This window comes from Apodemus sylvaticus, chromosome 15 (genome assembly GCF_947179515.1).
Source record: "Apodemus sylvaticus chromosome 15, mApoSyl1.1, whole genome shotgun sequence".
Taxonomy (NCBI): domain Eukaryota; kingdom Metazoa; phylum Chordata; class Mammalia; order Rodentia; family Muridae; genus Apodemus; species Apodemus sylvaticus.
The window spans coordinates 83,570,404-83,588,390 of NC_067486.1; the positions used below are offsets into that span (position 1 = coordinate 83,570,404).

Consider the following 17,987-nt stretch of genomic DNA (forward strand, 5'->3'; position numbering starts at 1 on the left):
CCAGTCAGCCTAGCTAAACTTGTGAGACCCTGACATTTTTTCAATGAGTTTCTACTTTTTATTTTATGTGTATAGCTGCTTTGCCTGCATGTATGCTAGTGCATCAGCTGGGTGCCTGGTACCCACAGAGGCCAGAAAAGTAGACTAGATCCCCTAGGACTAAAGTTACAGATGGTTCTGAGCTGCCATGTGGGTACTAGGAATCAAACCCAGGTCTTCTGGAAGAGCAGCCAGTGCACTTCCTACCAAGCCATCTCTCCATCCACAGAAACCTGGCTTGAAAAATAAAGTACAACCAGATGTGGGGGTGCATGCCTTTAATATCAGCACTCAGGAGGCAGAGGCAGGAGGATCTCTGTGAGTTTGAGGCCAGACTGGTCTACAGAGAAAGAACTCTAGGCCAGCCAGAGAGCTATAATGAAACCTTCTCAAAATAAATAATGTAGAGAGCCGTAAAGGAAGACACCCGGTGTCTCCTCACAAACATGCACACACTCAAATATGTACACAGATGCACACACAAATTATAGGGTCTAAAGAAATGACACAGAAGTGCCAATATAAAACCCTGAGTTCTAGTCCCCAGAGCACACACTCTCCTAACACTGAATCAGGGAGGGAAGGGGGGATCTCCGAGCCTTGTTGCCTGCCAACCTGGCTTCAGAATTCATAAGACACCCTGTCTTGAAGGAAAAAGGCAGAAGGTGATAGAACAAGATACCTGGTGTCTTCTGGCCTCTGCAAACAAACACATGGGTGCACACATTCACTCATGCACATACACCAAACAAACATACCACAGAACTCTTAGAAGCTAGGATTAGTGACACGTGCCTATGTTCAGACCCCAGCACCCACGTAGCCAGCCATGCTGGTAACATGCTTGCAATCCCAGGGCGGGGCAGCAGAGACAGGAGGAGCCCTGGGCTTGCAGGGAGCTGAAGTGGGAAGCTCAGGGATCTTTCCTCAAAAACCATTTGCCAGCATCTTCTCTAGGACACAGGCTCAGCTATGAGGCTGTGCTGAGTGGGGAACCCCGGGCCCTGCCTGTCCCCTCCCCATCAGTGCTGGAATCTCAGGCACGCCTATTGCAAGCATCCTTGTGTGTGAGCACTGGGCATGAAACACAGGCCCATGTTTGTGCAGTAAGCACTTTACCAACTGGCCTATTTCCTCAACTCCTAAAGCTGGATAAACAAGCAGAGGGCAAAGACACGGGGCAAAGACGGTCTACAAGTCGGGCGTGGTGGCGCGGGCCTGGAATCCCAGCACTTGAGAGGCAGAGGCAGACAGAGTTCTGAGTTCAAGGCCAACCTGGTCTACAGAGTGAGTTCCAGGACAGCCAGAGCTACACAGAGAAACCCTGTCTCGAAAAAAACAAACAAACAAACAAACAAACAAAAAAACCCAACCAAACAAAAGATGATCTACAGCTTAGAGTTCCTCGCGTTTTCCTTCCTGCCTTAATGTGAGTCCCAGTTCCAGCTCACAGGAGTGGGAATTTGGAAACTCACTTGATGAATCCAAGAAACTCTCCCAAGCCCAATTCTGATGCTGGGAAGGGTTCCAGAAAGATCCTCAGAGTCACTGGCTTCCAGGTCACTGTCAGGAGCCCCAGACTCTCAGTAGAAATTTCTCTCAATGTTCCAGAAGTGAAAACCTTGAAGAACCAGGAGTTGTGTGCATACAGGTGGATCTCTAAATTTGAGGCAAGCCTGGTCTACATAGCTAGTTCCAGGACAACCAGGGCTCAGAGTAAAGCCTTTCCAGTCTTAAAAAAAAAAAAAAAGAAAACCTTGAGGGATGGGTGGCTTGGGATGGGCTCTAGCAGTGAAAAGTCCCTTTGGCTCACTAGGCAGATACAGTTGTTTCATAACCCTGGCTGGTTCTCTCCACACTGAGAGCGCTGCCTCTCCAGAGCTGCCTCTGACCACCGCAGCACACGATGGCATCTTGTGCCTGCACTGCGATGTGCACACACATCACATAACACTATAATTATTTTTAAGTTTAAAACTACAGGCTTAGCGGAAGGTCTGTGAGTCTGGGAGGTGCCCTCGGGGTGGGCAGTGCAACCCTCATCTCACGCCCCTGTGTCTTTGGGTCCCAGCCACTCTCCTGTCCCACCAGGCCACCAGCGTCCTGTCACAGCGTTCTTGGAGCGTCTCCTCTAGCTATTGCCCCCCCCCCGCCCCGCCCCCAGTGTCCTCTCCTAGCAATGTAAACAGCTGGGTTGTTTTTCTACCAGAATTGTTCCACACTCATTTCTGCTCCCGATGTTGCTGGGGTTTACCACTAGATGGCACCATCAGAATATTTCTGCCTTGTTAACAATAGACTTCAACATGTTCAAAAAGGTCCCATCCCTACTCCTAAAATAGCAAGGGTGTCCTGCCACACAAGGCACAGCAGTGTGACTGAAATGCCACATGCCATGCCTCTGGAACACATGCTTTAAACACGTGTGTTTTAAAGTGTACAGAAAATCAGTAATAAAAAGATACTATAAACTGCATGTTGTGGTGCCTAACTTTAATCCCAGGAGGCAGAAGCAGGTGTAGTTCTGTGAGTTCGAGACCAGTCTAGACTACACAGTAAGACCCTGTCTTTAAACATACTGGGAGGTTGGGGTGGGTGGAGAGGTGAGTGAACCATTAAGAGCTCCAGCTGCTCCTGCAGAAGACAGAGTTTGAGTCCCAGCATCCACAATGGTAGCTCACAGCCATCTAGTTTAACTCCAGTTCCAAGGGATCCAGCACACTCTCCCACAGGCACCGGGCGAACATTCCTACACATAACATGAGAGTGATAAAGCCACTGGACCCAGCCTAGGGACACACGCTCCTTACTTAGGAACGTGGCTTGGTTGGCAGGGTGCTTGCCTGGCTGAGTACAGTTGCCGGCACTGTATAAACCAGGCATGGTGAGTGCCGTGAGTCTCAGCAGCTGGGGCTAGGGGATCAGAGGCTCAAGTCATCCTCAGCTACAAAGCTAGTTCAAGGCTAGCCTGGGCTACATGAAACACCATCTGGGGGAAGAAAACAGCCAGAGGTCCCATGCTGCTGTGTGTAAGAAGCAGCTCCAGACCACTGTGTTCACGGATCCTTCTGTACCCCGCCCCCAGTAACCACACTAGGCAGAGGTTGCCGGACGGAGGTCAACGACTAAGAAGGCCCGCCATTCAGCCCACGCCTTTGCCAAGGTGAGAAGACCTGGTACACTATCCTGGCCCACTCTCTTCCCTCTGCCCCTCTTGTTTTGTCATTGTTGCTTGCTTTGTTGGTTTGGGGTGATGTTGGGGAGGGAACCAGGACACTGTGCATGCTGTACACACACACACACACACACACACACACACACACACGCTCTCTGGATCACAAACTCAGGTAACTTCTGACACATCTGGCTGTTTCAGGGGTGTAGTCGGGTGCTGTGTGCCATGCTGCACATGTGTGTTCATTATGGACTGAACATGCTTTTCTCAGTCTCCTCTGTGTGTTTGCATGTCAGGCCATGTGTGTGCGCCTGCGTGTGTGCATGCATGCTAGTTAGCTCCTCAGACCCAGCAGGCTTTCGTAGAAGGTGTGCTTGTTACAGGTCATGTCACTGCATCTGTGTCTGCTGTGAGTGTTTCACTAATGGGGCTGTAACGGTGGCAGAGGGGTGTCTCTCAATGTTTTTGTTGGGTGACAGTGGTGTGCATGTTGCAAGTTTAGACACAGTCTCCTGAGTATGGTGAAATGCTGGGTATGTGTTGACATTTTGTCTTGTACAATGGTATGTGTTACAGAGGACATGTTTGGTGAGTGTGTGGCATGTTTGTCTTGTGTTTCTGTGTGTAGTGGCTGTGTGTGGGACTAGAACTTGCTGGGTTTTTTTTTCATCACACCATGAATTGTGTGTATGCCTGCATCACAGAATTTGGTTTCCATGTGCCATGTAGCCCATGTGATTCATATGATATGATATGATTCTTTCACCATGCCTGAAGTGCATGTGTTGTAGGGTGTCTTGTGTCTCCATGTCTGTTGGATTTGCTGTGTATCCCCTGCCCTTTGCTTGTGTGTTATGAGGGCTGAAAGTCCTCTCTGCATTACTGTGACTGTCTTGGCATGTGTGTGGCAGGGTATGTGTCCCTTGGTGTGCATGCGCAGTGCTCTAGTACATCTGTGTCAGACATGAAGGTCCATTTCTGTCTAGCGGATGGCATGTCGAGGTGCCTCTGTGTAGCCTAGGGAATTCTGGAGCCATGTAAGTATTTGTCTCTTCTAATGTGGATGCTGCTGTGTGTTGGTTCTGTGTTTCTGGGCCACTCTGGTTTGTCACACACACACACACACACACACACACACACACACACACACACACGCATGTTTTGCATTGTGTTGGTATTCCTGTGGCAAAGGTATGTGTGCCACAAGACAGCGACTGCTGGTGTGTGTGCATGTATAGGCTGTCTGGCACAGTGCGGCCTATCTGAGTGACGTGTGCTACATCCTGCTGGGAACCAGACGCAGCCCAGGCCGCGCTCCAGTCCCCACATTCCTTTGTGCTCTGTGCTACAAAAAAATATTTGCGTTTTCCACGACTCATAATTTTTCCTCCTCAATCACTACCAGATGTGAGCTCTGTGGTCCCATCTCCATGGCAACAGAGGTTTCAGCAGTTGTGGTTCCCTTCTGTGGCGCCTGCCCTGGGAGCTGGCACTAGTGCAGGCGGTGTGTGTGTGTGTGTGTGTGTAGGGGTGTGGGGAATGCTGGGTGGTGGAAGACATTTAGGGGGAACTCTCCTGGGGAACAGGCGGCAGGGCTAGCTGATGATGGGGAGCACTGGCTCCTGTCCAGGAAGGGCCCACAGAGAGGCTCCTGCAGGTCAGGCTTCCTGGACAGTGGGAGGAGAGGCCCCAGGCCAGCACTGAGATATTCCTGACCTGGCCAGATCATACCAGTCCAGACAAGGGGAAGGGAGGGCTAGCATAGGGAGCTGAGTGAGAGGCCATTGTGGCAGGATGGCTTTGCAGGGCACAGAATGGTCAAGAGCGGGGACTAACAATGCTCCACTCTCCTGATTGTCCTGCCTTGGCCTCTGCCCCTCTCTGCCTGACAGTGAGCCTGACTTCCGCCCAGCAGACAGTATAGCTCGGTGCCTCAGTGGATCAGAGGCCAATTCAACCACAAGACCACAGCAGGAAGGAGCCTTGCTGGCGAAGAGACACCAGGGCTGCCAGCCACAGCTGCCCAGCCAGGCCAGCTTGAGGCACCGTGTCCATCAGCTGCTCTGGATGCCTCTCCTCTCTGGTGGCTGAATCCCTGTATGGGACCAAACCTGACCTCACAACATAAGTAGTAGCTGGCCAAAGAACAAGGGCCCTGCCACAGAGAGGCCCTGAGCTGCCAACATCGGAGATGCTTGAGGCTAGGAAGATGTTGGCAGACTGAAAAGTTAAGCTGGGCATAAGCAGATAGAAGAAGGAGATGGAGAGTTGGCTCTGCAGCTAAAAACATTTTTTTTTTAATTGGATGCCCAGTATCCTCATGGCTTCACACTTGGAAAGCTAGGGGGAGAAGTTCAAGATCACACCAGGCTGCAACATGAGGCCCCGTCTCAACAACAAAAAGATACTAGACACAGAAAGAATCTGCTAGAAGGAGGGGCTGGGGGCTAGGAGGAACCGAAACAGGTGGCTTCCAGAAACTAAACCGGTCAGTAGGAACACTGAGGAGCACGGGTCCGAGGCTCAGTCAGGAGCCTGCCGGGAGAGGGAGAGGTGCAGGAGCTAGGGTGAGGAGGGACAGACACAAATGGCTCCAGAGAAGGCCAAGCAGGCTGTCTTCCCTCTATGCCCCTGCAGCATGCGGAGATGAGGTAGGAAGGTCACTCACGGAGCAAGCAGGCTCTGTGCAGTGACAGGTGCTTTGTGAGGCCTGGCTGGAGTCTGGGCCCGCTGTCCAGGATCCCTCGCCTCACCTCTGTCTCTCCAGAAACAGTAATGACCTCTGCATTCCCCAGCTCAGATCCCTGCTTCTTCCAAGCGATAGGTCAAGACTGGCGGATTTCACTTTCTACTTCCCGGAGAACCGCACTGGGAACTCCAAGATCCCATTTAGCTGAAGGAGTCCAGAAGATGTCGCATATAGGTTCCATAAGAGGTCATCATCTTTGCTCCACCGCCTCCTGCAGGAAGTAATTCGAGCACTGGAAGTGGGGACAAGCATTTTATTAAAGAAAGCTTTGGCCTGCTAGGAGGAGCCCATCCGGAAGGCCCCAGATGGGATGGGAGAAGCCCTGCCCAGGGCCTATAAATACATCTAAGGCCACCAGAGTGGCCCCTGGGGTTCCCTCCTGCGGTGATAGGAAGCCACCAATACCAGCTTGATGGCTGAGGGACCAGGGCTGGCATGGGTGGGAAGGGGACAAGCCAACAGGGGCTGAACCCCCTGAGGAGAAGAGACCAGCTCTTCGCCCCAGGTTCAGGCCAACCAGATACTCAGAAGCCCAGTTAACGGAAGCAACCTCTGACTATCTTCAGAGAAAAAGAGCCCTACAGCCATAGGCACCAGGCCTTGGCAAATGAGAGGCAGCCAAGAGGCAGAAGCGCTGCTGGCGTTGGCCGATGACAAGGTGGCCCAGCCAAGAACACTCTTCACGGCCAGTAAGAAGTCTGTACGCTCTCCAAGCCGTGGCCAACGAGACGCAGATTACTTAAAAAGCTCCACAATATTGCTAGTGGGCGCGGGTAGCCCGCTAGGAGTCTGCGAGCCCAGAGCAGATCCAAGCAGGCCGCGGCTGCCGGAGCCTGGGCCAATCAGACCCCGGCTCGGGCGCTGAGCTTTCGGGCCAATGGAAAGCCTCCGCTGCGGCTGCGCGGGAACCGTGCTGGGAAACGCGGTGCCTCCCTTCCGGGGCTGCGAGCCTAGGGGGCCCCGGGGGCCGCGCCCGCCCTGCTCGGCTCCCCCGCTGCCTCCCTGCTCTTCTTCCGAGGCGGTTTCTGGATGGGGGTCTTCTTCCGAGGGGTCTCGGGCGCAGGCGCGCTGGCCCCCGCATTCTCGGACGCCGAGGCCGCGCGGGCCGTCGAGGCGGGGAGCACGGAGCGCTTGGCCTTCTGCGGCGGCGGCGGCTTCTCCGCGCGGCCCAGGCTGCGAGTCTTGTCGCGCAGCTCCGCTGCCAACATGGAGGCGGCCTCGGGCGCGCTGCGCGGGGGGCTTCCCGCGTCCGTGGGCTCCGAGAGGCCCGGGCCGCGGCCGCGCGCTCGGACGCGGGGCGGCGTGGGGGAAGCCGGGCCGGGGGCCTCCTCGGTCAGGCCCGGGGGCTGCAGCGACGAGTTGCTGGGGGTTCGTTTCCTCCCGCTAGGGCTCGGCGCAGCCTTGCGGCCTGCGGGCGGCGGCGACGGCGCAGCGGCCACGGCGCCATGCTTGCCGTGGATCCAGGACACCTTAGGCTTGGTGGCAGGGTCGGGTGGCGGCGGCTTCCTGCGTTCGGGCGACGGGGACAGTGACAAGCCCCCAGCCTCGCCTCGGCTCCGGGCCGGCCGGGCCTCGCGCCGGGCCACTCGCGCGTACAGCGCCCCGCTCGGCCCCTCCACGCTCGACGCCGAGCGCTCGCTGTCTGAGGATGCAGGGAGGGCCGCCGCCTCCTCCCCGGGCGTCGAGGTGCCCGTGGGCGCTAGGGACACAGCGGGCACCTCTGTGAGAGTGGCAGGAGCGTCCGGGTCTCGGCTGTCAGCAGTAGCCTCTAACAAGGGAACGACAAGCTAATCAGAACATCCCATAGCGCTGGTGGAGCCAACGAGTGATCCCCTGTCCTCTGCCGGAGGCCCAGCTGACTCTGGCCTTTCAGGCACATCTGATGCGCTCACAGCGTTACCACAGACTTAGTGGGAATCCCAGAGTGTGGACTGACTGCTGGGGAATGAGGGCTATTTTTTTTTTTTCAGGGCTCAGGCTCCAGGCTTTATGTCCAACCACACCCCATTCTCAGGAGTCACAAGCATCAACTTTAAGTGGATTCATGCCCTTTAAGACTTAAGTTTCTGATGTTGAGGCAGTAGTCACTTGCCCAAAGTCACCTAGTGGCACCAAGGTAGGACAGGCCAGCTTTCTCACCACCTTATGTCCTTCCTGTCCCCTCTGCCATTCCCTATCTAGATCTTGTCCCAGAAGTTAGTATGACTGACTAGTTACAAGCCAGCCCACCCACCTATCCCTCCATGACTCACCCCACAGAACCTCAGCTATGTAGCTGCAGGTCTGTGGCCAACAAATCCTAGTTCCTAAGAACTCGGTGCTTCACCCCGTGGGCCTCCAACATAGTTAGCCAGGCCACTGTGCTAGCGGGCTGCCCATGCAAGGAGCACACTCACCCTCATGGGGTACACAGTACACGGGACCTTCATCTGTGGTGTCGAACGATGAGAAGGAGGCCCTGGACGACCAGGACGGCGAAGGCTGCTCCAGCCCCGAGGGCGGGTCCAGAAAACTGCAGTTGAGTGTGTTGTCTAGGTCATGGTGGGCCACTGGGGGGGAGGGCGGAAAGTGAGTGCCAGGGACCCCTCCTTTCCCCAGTCTGTACCCTTAACCAGCTAACCATGAACACAGTGGTCGTGACCAGCCCCTAGAAAAAACTGCAGGTGGGACATGACAGTCAGCAGAGTCACCTTAGACCAGGACTGAAGCATGGGGAGCAAGGAAACCCAGGAAAGGCAGTGTGAAGGAGGTGCACGCCCGTAACCCAAGCGCTTGAAAGCCCGAGGAAGTGTGTCACTGTGAGCTCGAGGCTAGCCTAGGCTACTTAGCTCCGTTCATGACAGCCTGGCTTACAGTATGAACCCTGTCTCCAAAAACAAGCAAACAAAAAATGGGCTGGAGAAATGGTTATGGGAACTTCTATAAGTCCTGGATTTGATTCCCAGAACCCTCGAGGTAGCTCCCAACCATCTGTGACTCTAATTCCAGAGGATCTCATGTCTTTTTCTGACCTCCACAGACACCAGGCACACAAGTGGTGCACACATACATGAAGGCAAAACACACACACACACTCAAAACGAGTAAGAGTTTTTAAAGGTATTTTTACAATAAGGAAAAAGTGCAAGCCAAATGCAGTCAGCTACGGAGCAGAATGTCGACTATGTGCTAAGGAAAGACTTAGGAACTGCAGTGCGTGCGTGTGGCCTGGGAAGGCACCATGTTCTCCAGCCAGTTCTGGCCTGTCTGGTAGGACTTGGGGAACCCTGAGCACTTCTGAATTCAAGTGTTCAGGGGCGGGCAGGCGCGACTGCTGCTGGGCTCAGGCTCACCCAGCAGCCTTTGCATCAGGGTCCAGCCCGGACACTCGTGCTCCTAGGAGTCATGGGGTTATATGAGCAGAGCATTTCCAGATGTCTCCTTTACCTCCTGAGACTGAAGAGACCCCACCAATCTTCAGAAAGGCTGTCTACAGGGCTTCACCACACACACACACACACACACCACTAGTTCCCCTCCAGATCTGCATCGCAACGTAGAGAGACCGACAGGTCAGGTGGTCCGCCAGGCAGTGTCCTGTCCCCATGCCTCCTGCATACCCCCTAACATCTGCCCCCACATCTAGGACTCCTTCCCTCCCCTGCGGTTTCACCCCTAGTAACATCCTCCCCTTCCTCCAGGCGCACCTCTCCACTCCCACACACATTAAAACTCAAAGTCCCCCTTTTCTGCATCGAGCCTTGTCCCCCCATTACCCCATTTTCTAGAAGCCTATTGTAGTGTGTTTCCCGAGTTCCAGAGCCTACATTCTTACCTACAACTTTGGGCAGCTTCTGCCTGCGGAGCGGGATTCGGGGCAGCTTCATGCTGATGCGGCTGAAGCTTCCACAAAAGCGGTGAGGTGCCTTCTTCCTTCCGAGGGTGAGCTCCCTGCGGGGGCGGGGCCTGAGCGCGGGGCGGGGCGGGGCGGGGCGGCTCAAAGTCGGTGGGAACAGAAAGGGGAGGCCCTGGCACAGGAGGAGTCTGGGTCCCAGGAGCACACCTAGTCACACAGAGCGGGCCACCTAAGACCCAGCGGTGGGTGGGGGCTGGCTTGGGGCCTCACCGGCGCGCCGAGTCCTTGCCCCGGCAGGCGCAGCAGCAACCGAGCAGCGAGAGCAGCAGGCCGAGGAGCAGCGTGAGCAGCGCGCCGGCGCCCATCACACCTTTGCGCTGATTGGTCTCTGTGGGGAGCAGAGGCTCAGCGCAGGCTCGCGCACCCCACTTCCTTCCCTGGCCCGACGTTCTTCACCACTCACCCAGGTGGCAGGCACCGGTGACCGGGTCGCATGATTCCTCGTGACAGCTGCAGGCCTGGGCGCAGTCCACGCCGTGGAGCCCGGCCGGGCAAGTTACGTTACAACTGCAAAGTTTGGGAGTCCAGAATGCATCCTTTCCTTGCACGCCAATGCCGGCTTGTCCCGGACGCCCTAAACCAAGGCTCCGACTCCACCCTCTACAGACTGAAGCCCACCCCACCTGCGGGCGGACACTCACTTGATAATCACAGTTTAGAGTGAGTGTGTGTGTGTGTGATTTCTACAGGAGGGGCTCTGAAGGAATGAAGTGTGATTGCTAGGGGCTGATTATTGAATGAGTGGAAAATGGAGACCCCAGTGCAGACTACGGACTCGCTCAATACCATATCTGTATCACATAAGGTTGCCACGTGGCTAAAATACAGTCGGAGGGCAGGCTCCAAATCAGATACCACTCCAAAGTGCTTGCTGCCACTCCCTACTGCAGGGTCCCTGAGGGCCCCAGTGTCGAGTAAACGTTCCCTATCCCCCTCCAGGCCCCACTCACTGAGGTCCGTGAACACCAGGGCTGCAAAGGCAGCGCCCGGACTGGAAGTCACAGTGGCCGCCGGCGCAGTCCGAGCACACGAAGGCGCAGTCCTCGCCGTAAGTGCCGTTACTACACTTAGTCTCGCACCTTGGCATCAGGAGAGGATTCATGAGCGGAAATGTGAGCCGAAGGCCACGAGGCCTACAGAGCCCACCCTGCGTGGGAGCCAGGGCTAGCGAGCGAGGCGGTGGCCTGGGCCGAAGCAGGCACGGGCTGCTCACCGGTCGCCGATCCAGCCCGCATTGCAGTGCGTACACTTGCCGGTGACATGGTTGCAGGCATGCCCGTCGCGACAGGGTGGACAGCGGTGGCCACAACCCTCGCCATAGAAACCGGTGGCGCACGGTTGGTCACACTTGGTGCCGTTCCAGCCAGGTTCGCACGTCAGACAGCGGCCTTCGACGACTGTGCACGGCTGCTGGCCTTTGCACTGGCCACACCTACGGAAGGGTCAGGAAGCTGGGCCGGATGGAGCTCCGCTTCACCCTTCCGCCTTCCCGCCACCAGGCCCGCAACGCTTACCGACGGCGACAGCCCAGGCCGTAGAAGCCAGCGGGGCATGGCTCGCGACAATACTTGCCCCGGTAGCCCGGATCGCAGGCGCACGTGCCGTCCACCGGGTGGCAGCGGCCGCGGAAGCACTGACAATAGCGATCACAGCGGGTGCCGAACGTGCGCTCGCGACACTGGCAGCGGCCGCTCTGCTGCTCGCAGGGCGACGAGTTGCAGGCGCACTGGTTGTTGCAGCTGCGGCCCCACCAGCCTACGTGGCACAGGCAGGCGCCTGTCTGTGGATCGCATCGCGAAGTAGCGCTGCAGTAGCATGCGCTAGCGCACTGAGCACCCCACCAGCCCGGCTCGCACCGGCACGCGCCGCTCCGTGGGTGGCACGTGCCATGCTGGCACTGGCAAGCATGCTCGCAGCGCGCACCCCAGCGGCGCGCGTGACACGTACACTGTCCGGTCACGTCCTCGCACTGTCCGTGCGGGTGGCAACTGCACCTCTCCTTGCAGTCGGGGCCCCAGAACTGGCGCGGGCACTCTGCAAGAACCAGGTGAGAGGTTGAGTGGCTAGCTTGATGCATCTCATTCTCAGCTCCACCATACCCAGCCCCCAAGCCAACCCAGTCTAATCTGCCTCCCTGCCTAATTTCTCTAACTCTTCCCGCCAGACTGTCCAACGCCCAACCCCACCTCGCCCCACGCTCACTAGTGTCGCAGTTGGCACCGAAGTAGCCATGTCGGCAGCGGCACTCGCCTGGCCGCACGCACACCTCGTTTTCTGAGCACGTGGAGTTGCCTTCACACACCGCTGTAAAGGAGACGGGCTGAGCTGCAGCACAGAGCTTCCCACGTCTACACTGGACCCGCCTGCCCATGACCCCAAAATGCCCCACTCACCGATCCCACACTCCTCCCCTAGCTGCCTCCAGCCAGCGCAACACGTGAGCACCTGGGAACTTGAAGCAGAGGAAGGACATCTGAGCCTGCCGACCCCGCCCCCGCCTTCCGCAGCCCTCTGGTGTCCAGCCTGAGGGAGGGGTGGGAAGCCACGCCTGAAGCCTACCGAGACAGTGCAGGTGAGGGCCCCAAAGGGGAGTGAGAGGCCACCAGGAGCGCATACCTCCTGGTCTGCATACCTGGTAAAGAGCAGGGCTCCAAGAATTGTCATCTACAGGGACTCAGCAACTCCATCCCATCAGCCACAGGTTAAGAAAAGGACGGGGCAGCAGTGAACCCCGAGTATGGACCCCCTGACTCTCATGACCTCTGAGACAGATCTAACACACCTTTTAGGACTAGGGGCCTAGTTAGGGCTTCAGGGATCCAAATGTGACATGGCTGTGACAGCACCACTGCCAGGTGGTCCCAAGGGGTGCCTGGATACCCATGGAGGAGGGGCTAAAACCTAGGAGGAGCATCTGAGAGGGAAGGGACGGAGCCAAGTGTAGACCTGCATAGTTCCTCTGAGGGCAGGCAGCGGGGGACCCCTGTAGGTCCACGCTAGGGGACTGTGGGACCACGTAAGGCCGGCTGTGGCCTGGTTGAGCAAGGCTCACTCCGGAGGGACGGAACCTGTGAGCCATGCTCCCAGACTTCTCAACACCATAATCCTGTGACCATCAGTCATGTATGGCCACGCCCCAGGCCCCTAGTGTTCTGGCTGGACTCCACCCCTACAGTCACTGGGATACAGCCAGGCTCCCCCTTCACCCTGCCCGCCCCGCCCCGCCCCTCGCTTACCTGGCTGTTACCAGCCCACTATTAAAGGAGGCTTCTTGCCCCTCCTCCCTCTCTTGTCTCCCCTCTTGCCCCCCCTCTCCATTCTTCTCCCCTCTTTCCACGTGGTCGTGGCCAGCTCTCATCCCTCTATCTTCTCTTTCTCTCTTTACTTCTCTATCTTATTTTCTCTTCCTGCTTTTCTATAATAAAGCATTGAAACTGTGAACTGTCTCTTCTTATCAAAACCCGCCATGTAAGAACATGGAGCAGGCCTCAGCGTTCCCAGCCACCTGGGAAGGACCCAGCCTCTTAGTCAAGCTTCCTCTACAGGTACCCAGCGTTCCCCCATGCCGGCCCTGCCTGCCAGCGTTCCCCCTATGCTGCCCCGCAGCCGCCCCCACTTCCTTTTTCCCCATAGGGAACCACACCTGAGGAGCCTTCCTGGAGCATAAGGAGAGTAAACTGAGGCCCAGTGCCTTCCGGGGGCAGGGAGGGCAGAGTAGCTGCTTGTATTTAATGTTTTACTTATGTTTCTTTGACCTTACAAGGTACATGAAGTGTCAGTTTTTCAGAGGACTCTGCTGGGGAGGAAACCTGGAGCTAAACTTCAGGGGCAGTTTCTCACAGCAGCATTCCAGGGGGTACAGCCTGGAAAGTCCTCAGGTATGAAGACCCTTTCAAAACAAAGCCGGGAGGGTGCCTGGGGATTAAGGGGGGGTGGGAATGGGGTGGGGAGTGGGGTGGGGTGCGTTGTCCATGGTTAATGGCTCAAAGGGACAGTCACAGACGCTTCATAAGGCCCAATTTTTTACCTCAGTCCTACAGGAATGTAGCATCTATTTACATTTTAGAGAAAATGAGTGTGCTTTTTCTGAGACTTCTGAACTTAGAACCCAGAGAGCGGTGGGAGGCATGCTGAAAGGAAAGCCCCCCACACTGCCCAGAGCAGTCTGGGGTAACAGCCATATTGTGAATAGGACTCAGATGCCTCAGAAAGCTTCCTTCCCAGCCAAAGAGATTGGTTCTCCCTCAGATCGGAGTTGGAACCTCAGGGACAGAGCCCATAAAACTTTAAACTAAGGCTTTGCATATTTTCCACAATTAAAACTAGAAACCACAGAGCCAGGCCTGCCTTGCTGCCCCCACTGGCCCACCCACCTTCCCCGGGATGCCAAGGATCCCTTCTCAGAGAGACCCAAGTTCATCCGCTCCACCCCCTCTCACTTCCACTTGGTCTGGCCTCTCTCAGAGGTGCTTCCCTTGCCTGCTGAGAGCCCCAGAACATTGGTTCCTGTGCTCCCTGGCTGGCCTAGTACACGGTTCTGAGTTTGGGTGTCTGGTTCTAGGGCCACACTCAGTGGTGTTTGATACTGACAGGTGGGTCAGCAGAGGTGGGAACGCTGACCGTGAAGGCAACTGTGTGCACCTTAGCTCTTTTCTACCAAATGCAGGAGGCCCATTCTTTAAACAAACCAACACTCATTTTTATTCCCTCCCCGTGTGTGTGTGTGTGTGTGTGTGTGTGTGTGTGTGTGTGTGAGAGAGAGAGAGAGAGAGAGAGAGAGAGAGAGAGAGAGAACAGCCACTTTATGCACGTGGAGTTTGAGAACAGCTTGTGGAAGTCAGTTCTCCCCTTCTGCCCCGAGGGCTCTGCTCTGGCCATTGAACTCAGATCACCAGCTTCTGTGCCAAGTCCTTGAGGCACTGACTAGGCTCGGCAGCCTCAGGTCCCACTCTTTAGCTAAGGAAGCTGCTTCTCGGAGAAGTGAAGATCCTTGCCTGTACAGGGCAATTCACAGCCACAGGAGCAGGCTACAGGATGCCTCCCTCGGAGAGCAGCTGACACTACAGGCAGACCCAAGGCCATTTGGATTCACTGAGAACAAGTCTCCCGGTCTTTCAAGGACTGATCACCCAGTGATCATGGCAAACCAAGGAGGCCTGGTGAACTCATTTAAGATCTTACAAAACAAACACAAAACAAAACAAAAAACTCAAAAACTTACAAAAGCAAGTCCTAGCTCTCAGAGTGAGTTCTACCTTGGGGGGTCAGACCCCAACCATCAGTGTGTGAGCTACAGGTTGACACAGTCTCTGGGACACACAGTCACTGCTGTGTGCCAAGCAGCTCACTTTTTCCATCTTAGAGCCACCACTAAATCTATGCCTGTCCCTGATCACTGTCCCCAGTCACTCCCAGACCCAACCAAGGAGGCTTCTGTGCCTACCCCCACCTGCAGGGCTTCCAAGGTATCTTATAGAAGGGGGAGGGGTGTAGGATGAGCTGTGCCCCAAATACCTGCGGGACTATCTCCTTTTCTCTTGTACGTCTCTGTTCATCAATGACATGACTCCCCGATCATGCTAAAGGAAAAGGCACCCCCAACTCCATAACCACTTGGGAGACAGGGCACAGTCCTTGCACTAACGGGCCTGGAGCAGTAGGTGGTGGCCTGGTACGCTGGCTGAGCTGGCTCCTCTCTCTGCTGGACCTCGTGCACTGTAACCTAAAGGGTGGCCCAGACCTCGGGTGAGGGTGAGCACAGTCCAGAAATCGCTCTTCCCACAAACTCCCCACCCACAGTCAGGGCATTCACCCCCATCTCCAGCACCAAGAGCTGAGGTCTATTGCAACCCTATTTTACAGAGACAGAGACCCAGAAAAATCCAAGTATTTGTTCAGATCCCGACAGCTGGGGCAGTGTGCCGCCAGAGTATAATGGCAAACACATCGCGGCTGTATATTACAGAGGCAGACCTCCTCCTGAGAGGTCGGCCAGCAGAAAGAGTCGAGGCCAAGGGCTCCCCAACTTCGGCTCGAAACAGCTTAACCCACCACCGGAGTCCCGTCCCCCACCCCGCCCCCCGCCCCGCCAGCCCGTCGGAGGAGAAGAAGGCCTGGTGCGGGCCGACCGCCCTCCTCAGGCACCGCCCCGCCTGCCTCAGCCGCTGCATTCCTGGGGCCGGGGAGGCCGGGGATGAGGCGGCGGCGATGCGAAGCAGATGGCTGGTCACCCCCACCGCCGCCTCCGAGGCGGGGCTCGCGGCCCGGAGTGGTCTGCGTCGTCTCGACCCGATTTCGGAAACCGCGCGGTCAGCGAGCAGCTCCCCGTCTGCTTTGACCCTCCAAAGCCCCAGCTGACGCTGCGCACCCCGGGGAGCCGTCTGACCCACGGTGCTCCCGGGGATCGCAGCCTGGGGTCCCAGAACAGCCCCGAGCGCCGGCAGAGGCGCCCCGCCGCGGCTTCCTCGCCCCGGCAGAGATGCCCTGGCTGCGTCCCTCGACCTCCGCGCCTACTCAGCGGGCGTAGCTCTCCACCCTCCACGCACGCAAGCTCCGGGCTCCAGGGCTCTCTGGCTGGGCCTGTCCCACAGCGGCTTCCCCGCAAGGTTCCCTCCGAGACCCACCTCCCAGCACCCCGTTGCCGCCCCAAGGAGCCAACAAGGGTCCTTACGTCCTCCTCATCACGCGTCCATCATTGTCCTCAAGGACTCCGGTCCACCGTGAGCGTAGGCTAGCCCTTGCTCACTTCCACCGCCATCCTCCTCCCACCGCGCCCGCTCTACCAAGACAAACCTATCCCGCCAAGTCTCGTCTGCCCCGGCGCCCAGCTCGCCCAGGGGGCTCCTTCGCCCTCCTAAGCCCCACTCCAGGCTCGAGCCCCGCCTATGCACACGCGGTTCCCTCCCTCCGAGTGTCCCGGCTTGGCTTCGGTAGTCGCTCCTTTCTCTCCTTCCCTGACAGTTGGGACACCACACAGTATCCTGGGGCGCCCCACCGCACTCCGTTATCCCCCAGGTGACTTCTGGTCCAGCCGGCCCTCGGGTGCAGCCTGGGAGCCCAGGCTCGGCCTGGAACCGAGCCCAGGACTGGAGGCAGGCCCGAGGGGCTCGCGTGACCAGTGTAGGGAGGTCCTGGATGGCCCCGACGAAAACGGGGCGCCGCTACCCCCAGCCCGCTTCGCGCCCACGCCTCGGACAGGCCCAGCTCCTACCCGGGCGTGCGGCACACGTTGCGGCCTCGCGGGTTCAAGTCCTGGGGCGCCACGAGACCGGGCAGCAGCCCGAGCAGCAGCAGCAGCGGCGGTGGCGGCGGCCCTCGAGCTCCCCAGCGTCGCGCCGGCCCGGCCCCCCGGGACCCTGCGCCCTCCATGAGGCGCGGGGCAGGCGCGGGTGGGCGCGGGTGCGGCCGCGGCAAGGGCGGCCGGAAGCGGAGTGCGAGGCCGGGCGGGGGGCGGCAGGAGGGGCGCCGGGCCGGGCAGGAAATTCCACATCGGCTCCCTGATCCTGGGCCAGCGCGGCCGGCCAGGCGGCAGCGCCCGCCCCGCGAGCCAGACCCCACCCTCCGGTCGCGCCTCCGCCCCTTTGCTCGGCCCCCGCCCCCACCTGGCCACGCACGAACTCTGGAGGCGGGGGCGAACTTGGTGGAAGCCCGCGGAGGGCTGCGGGAGCCCGCGAAGGAGTCCTGGTCCGTGCCTTTTTCTCCGCCTTGGTAGAAGCCCTTGGAGCCGCTAGGCCCGGGAGAAAAGGGGCCCTGGCTAAGGCCCTGATCACACACCGGCCTTGGCCTTCGGCTGGGGCCAAGAACCCCTAGTTGTCCTATGGTGTGCCATCAGCATCTCCTGCAGCATGCAAAAGAGGACTATGCAAGATATAAGCAAAGACCTGTGGGAATGACCTGGAGACGTAGAGAAAGAGCTGAGGAGAAAGCCCAGAGAGGTAGAAGGTAGGAGCAGAAGGAAGCAGCCAAGGGCTCTGATCTAGCAGAGGAGGTAACGACAGGGAAGGGGACATTGGAGATGAAAACTGAAACCCAGACGCCCTATAGGACAGGGTAGGAAGGACTGGGTGCCCAGGCATCTATTCAGCTTGAGAAGGCTATTGGCTCGGAAGAGGGAAAAGTTCAGAGGGTGG

General features: G+C 57.5%; 1 protein-coding gene across 2 annotated transcripts; it reads right to left on the bottom strand.

Moving 5' to 3' along the window:
• Nucleotides 1–6,201: 6,201 nt before the first annotated feature.
• Nucleotides 6,202–17,371, bottom strand: Scarf2 (scavenger receptor class F member 2). Of its 2 annotated transcripts, none has more exons than XM_052158653.1 (11): nucleotides 17,069–17,371; nucleotides 12,252–12,310; nucleotides 12,061–12,162; nucleotides 11,373–11,892; nucleotides 11,072–11,290; nucleotides 10,809–10,937; nucleotides 10,262–10,365; nucleotides 10,069–10,186; nucleotides 9,778–9,893; nucleotides 8,360–8,512; nucleotides 6,202–7,731 (listed from the first exon to the last, which is right to left on the bottom strand). In XM_052158653.1, the coding sequence occupies exons 1-11, from the start codon at nucleotides 17,224–17,226 to the stop codon at nucleotides 6,914–6,916; spliced, it is 2,496 nt and encodes an 831-aa protein (XP_052014613.1). In that variant the 5' UTR covers nucleotides 17,227–17,371; the 3' UTR covers nucleotides 6,202–6,913. The 2 variants fall into 2 exon arrangements, with proteins under 2 accessions (XP_052014613.1, XP_052014612.1); XM_052158652.1 differs by having other exon boundaries at nucleotides 9,778–9,908.
• Nucleotides 17,372–17,987: the final 616 nt, after the last annotated feature.

Bases quoted from the DNA above. Each gene is read 5' to 3' on its own strand.
- Scarf2 (XM_052158652.1), bottom strand. From the start codon at position 17,226: ATGGAGGGCGCAGGGTCCCGGGGGGCCGGGCCGGCGCGACGCTGGGGA. The intron at 12,163-12,251 runs GTGAGTGGGGCA...TCTCCTTTACAG, and splicing joins AGGGGAGGAGTGTGGGATCG to CGGTGTGTGAAGGCAACTCC. The intron at 7,732-8,359 runs GTGAGTGTGCTC...TTCCCTTGTTAG, and splicing joins GTACTGTGTACCCCATGAGG to AGGCTACTGCTGACAGCCGA.